At 38.2% G+C, this 10,587-nt stretch overlaps 1 protein-coding gene across 9 annotated transcripts in view; it reads right to left on the bottom strand.

The window, feature by feature from the left end:
• Window positions 1-1,462: 1,462 nt before the first annotated feature.
• PIEZO2 (piezo-type mechanosensitive ion channel component 2) overlaps window positions 1,463-10,587 on the bottom strand; it is a 431,477-nt gene continuing 422,352 nt past the window's right edge. For 8 of the 9 annotated variants that reach the window (XM_012725836.1, XM_012725834.1, XM_012725839.1 and 5 more), the window contains 7 exons: window positions 9,962-10,150; window positions 9,504-9,596; window positions 7,990-8,162; window positions 6,472-6,600; window positions 6,093-6,172; window positions 4,946-5,129; window positions 1,463-2,969 (listed from right to left, as the gene is read on the bottom strand). In XM_012725836.1, coding sequence (XP_012581290.1) covers window positions 2,717-2,969; window positions 4,946-5,129; window positions 6,093-6,172; window positions 6,472-6,600; window positions 7,990-8,162; window positions 9,504-9,596; window positions 9,962-10,150 — 1,101 coding nt within the window. In that variant the 3' untranslated portion in view covers window positions 1,463-2,716. Of the gene's footprint in view, window positions 2,970-4,945; window positions 5,130-6,092; window positions 6,173-6,471; window positions 6,601-7,989; window positions 8,163-9,503; window positions 9,597-9,961; window positions 10,151-10,587 lie in introns of those variants that run through there. The other variant, XM_012725841.1, reaches the window with a different exon arrangement.

Raw genomic sequence — 10,587 nt, 5'->3', positions numbered from 1 at the left:
GATGTCAGACCCCAAGGGGAGTGTCTGGCTCGTCCCATGGTCTCACTGCCCAGTCAGGAGAGGTGCTGAGTAAGGGTCCAGGACAGATGGCTGACAGCACAGTGACCTCCATACCAGCTACAGCAGAGGGCCCGCAGCTTTCCACATACTCTGGCTGGGGTATTGTGGGAACTGGTGGGTCTGAGTGGCCCAAGCACAGCCAGTGATGGATCCTGTCATCTCCTGGGATCCCCTTGGCACAACCCCACTCTGTTCTTAGGAGTCAACTGAACCCTTCAGCTACCATTGCAAGGAACTGCCTCATCAAAGGCAAAGCCCCCTCTCCTTAGGAGGCTGTGACAGTGAATTGCTGATGGTGTCCAGAGGCCATGCATTTGTTTGGGACAAGAAGGACTATCCCAGCTTCTGAGTGCCCTGTAGGTGAAGCTCAGTTGCAGCTGAGGGGCAATGCAATTTATCCTTCTGCTTAAAATCAGCTTCCCTCACTGCCCAGTCTCACCCCAGGGAACATTCCCCCAATGTTTGCAGTGACTGTGCGTCTACATGTTGCCTCCAGAGAACCAACCTAACATGGCTGTTGCTTCTGCAGATACATCTGTTGGTCCAGGGCAGACTCACTGGAGTTTTAAGACTGACTGGTCACAGCATGATGAGCCCTTCATGGCAGATATGTGAGACTCAGGAAGGAAAGTGACCTGATGGTCTGGGCCCCAGGAGCCATGGGACCAGACTCCACCTCATTATGTGATTCCCACTATAGTTCACATCTCCTTAGAAGGAGAGTTTCTGTCCATGTTTTATGTATTTCTTTTTATATTCTCCCCCCCCTTTTTTTTTAAACACTAGGAGGCATTTTTTTTCTTGAAGCCTGGAAATTGTTTTCTTAAGGAATATTTCAATTATCCTTGATCTTTACATTTGCTTCTCAGGAACTTTTTTTTTTTTTTTCCTACTTGTCTTTCCTAAATGTGCTATAATGTGCTCTCTGGAAATTCCCTGTGGCTGTTTTTAAAAGAAAGAATTCATAACCAGAAATATGAACAAAGATTCTTCCTGTTGCAGGGTAATGAGAATATCGTTCAGTGAGTTCCCTGAAGTGGTTTGAGTTTATTGCTATAATGATGAACGCACTTATTTCTGCTTGGTGGAGGTATGCTGGCTTTCCCAGCTGAAAAACATTCACTAATTCTCTAGAAGACACTGAACATCATTTGAACTCTGCTACTTTTACTTTTAAAGCTACATACTCACTATAAACGTTTTCTCTTTGGGAGTGAATTTACTACCAGTCTCTTCCTGTCGATATTGTTCATGTAGGGAACCTACAGGAGGAAGAAGCCTAACAAAACAACAAGAAGTAGATTCTTACCTCAGCTCATTTTTTTGACTTCTTTTACACAGTATTGAGAACTATTTATTTGCTTTCTCATGCAACAAGACAAAATGAAGAGTATTCTTATAATAACTTTGCAAGGTGTGCTTTATTTTATCAGTCTGAACCCAAACTACATAGGATCATTTTTTGACATAGGCTAGTCCATTCGATGATTCTTCTCAGAAATTGTATTTTAATAAGGAATGAAAACTACATTTCAATAATAAATTTCATGCTACATTGTTATTTAATGAAGTTGTGTTACCAATGATAATAATTTAAGAAAGACCATTTTTATTTCCCCAAGCTCAATATACACATTTCTTTCATAACTATGAACTTAAAAAACCCGTCTCAGATGTAAAAATGTGAATTGGAATATGTAAACTCTTGATATACCTGAAAAACAGGAAGGGAAATGTCACATACTGGAAAAAACATTGCCTTAAATCATCGAAATGGGGAAAGCATGTGAAGGGGTGGGAAAAGGTGGAAGAGTACCATGACCGAGACCAGTTAAAGAATTACAAAGTCAAAGTCTTCCACATCTGCCTGGGTGGCATTTTTAAACTTTCTACTGCTTCACGTCTGTGTTTCACAAGGAGCTGAGGATCAGCCATTACCGTGGAGTGAGTAGCTGGCTGGGTCGCAACAAAGCAGGTGTCCATATATTTATTTTGCTGCTTTTTAATTTTTCCTGAGAAGTCACTGGTGTTTAATGGAAAGATTTCATATTAGTCTTCTGTTAAGATAAGGCAGTAAGAGTGTCACTAAAGTTATCTTTTTGCTTAGACTGAGGCTTATCCATCCATCTGCTTCTTCCGGGGTCATCAGCTTCCTCTCTCTTTTCCCCTGTAGACATATGATTAGGAGTTCTCAACCGCCTGCTGCTGTTGCATATTTGGGGTATGCTGAGGGCTCAGCTGTCCTCCTCAGAGCAGCTTCCCCACAGGAGAAAGCGCTGCCTTGGCATCACAGCATCTCCTGAGACAGGGTGCACCCCCACTCAGGAAAGCACTATCTTTCCTCCACACTTCTCTTCTGTTTTTCTGCTGGAGGAGATCCATAAATGAATCATTTACATAGTCAATCAGAATGCAAGACACTGTTGACTAAAACATAAAGCAAGTAGCCCTGATTTTAGAGAAATTGAATTATAAATAATTTTTCAACAGCTCCTTAATTTGCAAGGTAGCTTTGATTGCAAAAGGAAGTCAGCTCCTTTGGCCTCCTGTCAGAAGAGAAACCATTTCCATCAGAGTAGAAATGCTTAGCTCTTTTGAGATATTGTGCTTTTTTTCTCTAAAAATTCAATTTTTAACTTGACTGTGTCCTAAGGTATCAATTGTCTTTTTCTCTAGTCCATTTGATCATGGTTTCTGGTGAACGGTACAGGAATATTAATTTGGCATAGAGGTCCCCCTCTAGTTCTAATTCTCCTGTCTCTCGAACTAAAAAAATATCTGTACACAGCTTCAAAATGCGATCCACATTTGGAAGTTCTTCAAACATGATGGAGTGAGAAATACCACTGAAGAATTCACGGACAAACTTCCCAATCACAAGGACGACTGAAGCATATAATCCCATAATACTGAAAAAAAAAAAAATTAAATAGAAATTGTGTTCAGCAGTTGAATATTACCAATAGAGCATATCTAAAAGAAAAAAGAACATTTACCCTCATGTTTTGTAGAAGACATAACTAACTTGTCAAAGTTTAAAAATTTTCCCTTTCATGAACAAATAAATTTTTATAATTTATATTCTTTGTAAAATAATTTTGACATTAAAGAGCTACAAAACTTGAAAAGCCTTTTCAAATCTTCCAATAAACAATGGCAGCACCTTCCTACATGAACTTGTGTAGGCTCTAGTGCTTCATATGAGTAAACCACATAAATACTTTAAAAAATGCAATGGAATGATATATACTCTTTGCATCTAGCATTTTCTCTTAAAAATATGGTATTTTGGGGCCCTCCCTGGTGGCGCGACAGGTTAAAGCACAGCACTAGGAGGCTGAAGCCACTTCTGCATGAGTTCGATTCCCGGCTGCCCCGGAGGTGACCACATGGCATGTCAGAGCTCTCCTGACCCGCCCGCTGCTCCCCTCAGCAGTGTGCTTCGTTGATCTGCCTGTTCTGCTTCCCACTTTGCCTATGGTGAATCCTCTCACCACCCCTGTACCCCATTTCTGTATGCATAAATCAATAAAAATCTTTTAAAAATATGGTATTTCTCTAAGATTAATCTATAATAAAATCCTGTGTAGGCAATAATTTTTTAGGATGCTCGTTCTGGGAAATGTGTAACTTTCTACACATGTCTAGGAGATGTGCTTGTCCTAGGATACTTAATGTCAGAATGTGGTGAAATGGTAACATAGGACTTGCTTAAACAGTGATTTCTAATGTGTTCTCTATCTTTTTTTTTTTTTTAAGATTTATTTATTTCTTCATACAAAACTGGGGTACAGGCCAGAGATGTGGAGGGTGAGAGGATTCACCAGAGACAGAGCGGGGAGCAGAACAGGCAGATCGAGGAAGTACACTGCTGAGGGGAACAGCGGGCGGGTCAGGAGAGGTCTGCCGTGCCATGTGGATCTCCTCCGGGGCGGGCAGGCGGGAATCGAACTCATGTGGAAGTGGCTTAAGCTTCTTAGTGCTGTGCTTTAACCCACTGCGCCACCAGGGAGGGCCGTGTCCTCTATCTTTTAAGGTAAGAGGGAATTCTAAGCTGAAAAGGTAACCCTTTTCTTTTGCAATTTCTAAGTTTGAACATTGAAGTGCATCGAACTAGGATGTAACAGCAAGGAAGCTGGGAAGATAACTTCAGGTCCTGTCATTTACAGTGCCAATCATCTAAGGCAAGTTCATTTCTTTGGGACTCTGACTCCTCATTTTTAAAAATGAAAGACCAAAGATCTGTAAATTTTGGTATTTCAGATAATGTTTGATAATTCTGAGATGATAAAAGAATCCAGTCCTTAACTTGTATAACCCAGTTGATCCAAAGCGATTTCATTTTTAATGAAGCACCACTGTTTTACTTCCTTGCTCAATATTTTGACAGGACAGCATTTCTTCCTTTAGCTGTGGGCACCTCAGCTCTCTCACCAACAAAATACCCATAGTCCTCCACCACAGTCCATTGTCCTCTGCCCTCTCCATTCTCATCTCCTTCCCTCTCCTTTTGATGGCTCAGATCTACAGTTCTCTTTCAAGGACTGGTTTTAATGTTTGTTTTGTCTGCCCTTTTGGTTTCTCTATATTCCACATACAAGTGACATCATCCTGGATTTATCTTTCTTCCTGGCTCATTTTGCTTAGTGTAATCCTGCCCAGTTCTATCTGTGTTGCCACAAATGGTATACATATCATATCTACTTGATCTACTCTTCTATTTTTTGGCACTTATTTTGGCTATTGAAAATGGCATTGCAGTAAACATAGCAATGCAAGTTTCTTTCAATAGTTTTTTTTTTTTTTTTTTTGGATAGATACCTATGAGAAGGATTGCTGGGTTATGTGGCAGCTTAAAATTATTACCTACTAAATAAATTCTTACCCATAACCAGCCAAGAACCCCAGGCTGGGGGGGCTGACTTTGTCATTGAAGACTATCAATTCCAAAGCCTGAGAATGTTGATTGTATATTCTATTTCCAGTCAGGTTGAGAACCCACCACTCACTATTAGACTTGGTTGCATTGTCTCTGGACAAAATTATGGTGATATTCATGAAATTATTTTCTGGCAGAGGAGAAAAATAAAATCCAATTAGCACGAGAATTTTAAAATTTAATATTTCTCAACATTTTTCAAGTGGCAACAACAACAACAAAAAAGGTCGCTATCCATAGCATATGATCTTAAGACATGTGGACATGTTAACAGTGTGAGTAGAAATGAAAAGTGGGCTTTAGGTGCATGTGAAGTTTTTCTTTTTCACTAAAGAATCAACCATGAGCACTAATTGTGTATGGCAGTAAAATCACAGACACAGAGTGAAATACACATTACTCGTAGCATCTTTGCTGATAATCCCAAACACTAATTAGACATTTAAAAGTCCAAACCACTGATTTTTGATTGAATTGATGAATTCATTCATATTACCAGCATTTATTGTCTTCTAGGAGGAAGGCACACTATTAGGTACTAAGAGGTTAGAAAGTTGCATACTTTTTATTAACATTGTTCCCAATGTTAATAGGAATAAAACCATATACACAGTCATAATAATATCAAGATATCAATTTACTACTATTATTGTTGTATTAGGAAAAATACAGTCCCTAGAGCACTTACATTGATACTTACATTGTAATTGGGCTGAATCAAGTATATTCCCTGTGTTTGCTTTCGGTCCCTGTTTTTGGGATCTTCATATCTAACACTTTGAGGCAGCTTTCTGCCAAACGTGATTTTTAGTAGAAACAAACAAAATGATTAATCAGTAATGAAAGTCACTAGATGTGATTATATCAATCATGTTTGGTATCAATGAAAAGAAGAAAATTAAGACTCTGCTCTGGATGAGTAACTGATACTTCTGGCTAGTGAGAGTGGCCACAAGTTTTACACTTCTCGCTAGTTGCATCATACAGGGAAAAGTAACTGAAAAGTAGCTTGAGAAAGGCTAAAATTCAAACTGTAGAAATTAAATAGCAGAAGGATTTAAAAAGTTCTGAAACAATTCCTTCTCATTCTTACCAGGCAAAAGTTGCTTTATAGGTTTGGAGTTAGAATCACTAGGTGCTTTCACATAATACGGGTAGATTCGTTCAATAGTCCTGTTCATTAAGGGGAAAGAAAAGTGGTAATAAAGTTTTAGTTGTTTTATTCACAACAAAATGCTTTCATTTGCTTCTTTTTCTGACTTCACATCAATCAAATAATGGTGAGCCTCTTCATCTATCTATACAATGGTGAGTCACATAATATGCAGGTTTCTATGACAACCAGAATGCTCTGAAGTCGAGCAATAGGTATATGAGAAGGCTGCATTTCTTGAAAACATGAATTTGTAATATTTCTTTTGTACTTGATCATAAACCTACTAAAATGGTATTAATAGGAAAAATCAACTTACACTGGCATTTTTGAACTTTCTGTGTCATTGCCAGCTATCATTTTAGCTATATTTTCTCTTGTGTTATTTGTAAGAATGAAAGAAAGTTTGTCTGTTGCTATTTCTGCCTTTGCACCCAGACTCATGTTTCTGTGAAAAAGAAAAGAAAAAAAAAAAAAAGAAGAGTTTGCTGTTAGCAATTATTCAGAAGACTAGGAGAGAGATTTAAAAACTCACTTGATTTTTCATATTATTAATCTGACAAAGTTTTCATTGGTCTACAGCTGTCAACCCCAACACTTTCTATTCACCTACCATTTCATTGTTTCTTAGAAAACGAGTCTGTAAAATCTAGGTAGGTCACAACACCTTAAAAAGAGATCTTATTTGAAGAGGCAGACTTTGCTTACTAAAAAAGGCATGTCCTCATGATTCAGATGCATTTCTGAAACACTTTTCATGAACTCAGTGAAATTTGTCTCTGCGGTGAACAATAGACTTCATGTTTTAAAAAGACTGATCAGAAGTTGATTTTTAATATTGTTATTTTTATGGTAGCTCTTCAAAGAAAAGGCTTAGAAGTAAATTTTGGCAGCACAGAATTTGATTGGAAGAACTTGGACATTTAAAAGGAGAAAATAAGATCAAGAAATTTTAAAAATTCCGTCTCGCCTTCTTCTAAATATGCTTTTATACGTCCTTGTGAATTCATTTTGAATTTTTAGGCTTTCTTCTAAACTTCTCATAATTATTTCTTGATTCTAACCTAGAAGCTGTATCCTGGACTCCAATGAGCCCATCGCTTGACAAATAAGCTTGTGTAGACAAGACTGTGATGAAAGAACTAAACTAATCAACTAGGGTATTGTGACCAAGTTCCCAAATGGCTTCACTAACACACTGGACTTTTGTATGCAAGAATCTTCTTATTACATACTTTGTCTAAACCAGCGACATCATGGCAAGGCATGCTGTCATGCCTCAGGTTAGGTGACTGTGAATCTCCCTTACTTTACTCTCTCCCAGAGCTGCTGAGCTGTGCTTATAACTCACTCCTGGAGAAAACATATGCTAGGAATCCCCTGATGTTGGTGGCATGCGAGTGAGCATAGAGCACTCCAGAGCATGCTTCAGGCAAGTCTTACAGTTCATGCAGCCTGTCATTTCTATGGTTCTTTTATTTTCTCTCTACTTCTCTGTCTTGTTTATAGCACTCACCACTAGCCATTTGTAAAGAACAAAGTTAGTAGAACAAAGAAAACGAAGAAATTTTCTTTTGTCATTGAGTCCCCAATGATTTGCTTGATAACCACAATTATTAAAACTGACCAAAAAATGGAGAATTAACCAAGAAATTGAATTAACAAAGCTGATTTATTTAATAAACCAAAATACCAGCTGTAGCATTGAATGAATGTCCCCAAAGTATAATGTGAACTAAGGTTCACATTAATTATATTTTTCTAGCCTTCTATTCCCTCCCACCGTGAATTGATATTGGGGAAAGGAGAAAATTATGCATGGAAATACAGTAACTACCTCTGAATACTCCATGAAAAAACAACAGAGAAGCTACTATTGGGGTCCAAAAGTTCTTGCATCATTTTCTGCTTACTGGGAGGGCTGATGGTCCATAAAGAATTTGAATTTCCTTCCAGTTCTGCTACTGTTATGTCTTCTTTTTCATAATTTTCCAGAAATTGCATAGCATTCTGTATGTACAAAAAATATCATACATATGACGATGTATAAAAAAGTGATTGCTCATCCTTATAAATCACTGTATAAAGAAGATTTCTTCCTATGAAAGAAAAACTCCTGTAATGGATTGTCTTGATGTTCTATGGAACTACCTTGACTCCTACCCACAGAAGGAGATAGTTCCCCAGAGGTGATGCTGTGATAGCAGTACAGCTACTGAACTATTCCAATTAAGCAATAAAGAAAAATAAGATCATTTAGTGTCTTGTCCCTCTTTTAAGAAGGAAGCTTAGAACCATTGGCGAGCGGCCCTCACATTAGATAATCAAGTTTAATCTGCTAAGGACATCCAGTCCCTATCCTTATGCTGTTTAGCCCTGAGTATACCTCAGTATACTGGTTTTGCTAATGTATTACATGCTGATCATTTTTATAAAAGAAAAAAAAACAACAACACTGGTTAACCTAATAATTATTTAAAACAAATGACATTATTAGTAAGATTAATTGTGATTATGAAATGGCATTATATTATTAATACTTAGGACTATAGAGAAAAGAAAAACATAATCTCAACTTTGCCAACAGGATATTCATTACTGTTTTTTTTGCAGTAGGAGTACATAGATCTTGCTCTTTATCATCAAAAAAAAAAAAAAAAGAACAGTCTATTTTTTTTTTTTACTTATATTTTACCATGAGAAATTTTTATGCTCTGTATAGTCTTTGTAAAGTTTATCTTTTCATTATAAAAGTTTATTGGGAAATATACAGACAACATAGCATAAATAAAATAAAATAAAATAAAATGCAGCAGCCCTTCCCACATGAGATAACTCTAGTGAAGCAGTGACAATCAAATTCACGTAATACATTTGACATAATTTAATCAACCACTACCTCAAGCTGTTGAATAAATTGTTTGTTGAATTCTCAAGTTGCTTCCAGTTCTCATTAATACAGAGCAAGTTGTCACAAGCAGAAATCGATACAGAGCTTTCCCCATAGTCAAAATTAATTCCTTAGGCTACATCTCAGAGTAGATCTACCAATCAAAGGCATCAACGTCTACTGCACTTTTAAAAATTAAAAGAAAATAAAAGGGACTAATATTTGCTGCACTTATGTGAAAATGATCTGAATTAAAACTACGATCATTTACATTTGTATCCAACTAAGTTGACTTAAAAGTCTTAAATTATCAAACCAGCAATATGCACTGTCTAACTCGTTATTCTTAAAATGTCCTTCCCACTACCATGAGCCATGGGAAAGAAGTGAGGAACAGAAGAGCCGGTGCGCTCACCCAGATGAAAGGTCTTCATAGAGATCTGCTATGCACATTTACTTACTGTGTCCCTAGAAAAAGATCTCATAAATTTATTAAACTTTGACTGGTCCATAACTTTCAACTGGCTTTGCTGGGCACTCATTGTGAAAATAGGCTGGAAAACAAAGACATACGGAGTTTGTTAGTATGCTCCAGCCCGTCTCTGTATTCTAAGTTAAAAGAAAAATATTTATACAGCCATTCACCCACTGAGTGTAATTGGCCCCAGAGATTGCTTCTTGAAGTGATTATCCCTGTGCTCTAAACCAGAACAGAGCTGTTTTTCACACTCTTCAGCGCTTTATAACATACATCACATAGTGGCTGACCCCTACAATTTAGATTGTAAATGCAGGTCAGCAAAACCCAACTAAACATCTTCTAGGTGGTACTGAGGAAAGAGCCCCATGTAGGGTGAGAGTTCAGCATTCGATACTGTACTGGGTGCTGGGGAGACCTGGTAGGGTGCCATGTCGTTACCTGATACCCTCCCAGGGTAATTGTGACAGAGACGTCAAGGGGCTGGTTGATCACCCCTGCAACAGACTTGATCAAAGACATGAAGAGAAGAGGAAACCAGACAATGCAGATGAGCAAGGCGATGATCATGCCGCCCATGCCATACTTGACCACTTTCTTCTTCTTCTGGCCCCGGGGCTGAGGGTATCTCTGCAACAGAAGAGATCGTGTGGCTCAGGCTGGGGGACCTGGGGAGGTTTATCCTGGGGTTACTCACCTTCAGGAGAAAGCTGTTGATTTTGGTACATAAAGGAAAAAATGCTGCATAGTCCATGCTGGCCCTGAGCTCCAGGTTACAAGCTAGGAGAGAGGAGTGGGAACTGGCGAGGACATCTCTGTGGAGCTTAACGCTACACTACAATGACTCTACAGGACTTGGCAGTGATTGGTGGGGCTGATTCTGGAGACCTAAGAACTATGGGCTTTAGTTTGGAGAGCATTACTCATTCAGTACACGGACACAAATGTTTTAATGCCTCTGCACTGTGGAAAGTATTTGAAGTTCAGTTCTTAGCAGTGTATTTTGATATCTTTGCAATGGAATTTGATACTGTTGATTATCATTTTCTATTTTTTTTTTTTTTTTT

Source organism: Condylura cristata, unplaced genomic scaffold (assembly GCF_000260355.1).
Source record: "Condylura cristata isolate star-nosed mole 26May11 unplaced genomic scaffold, ConCri1.0 scaffold00016, whole genome shotgun sequence".
Taxonomy (NCBI): domain Eukaryota; kingdom Metazoa; phylum Chordata; class Mammalia; order Eulipotyphla; family Talpidae; genus Condylura; species Condylura cristata.
Note: the sequence above shows the minus strand (reverse complement) of the source record. Positions and strands in the feature narration are given on the sequence as shown.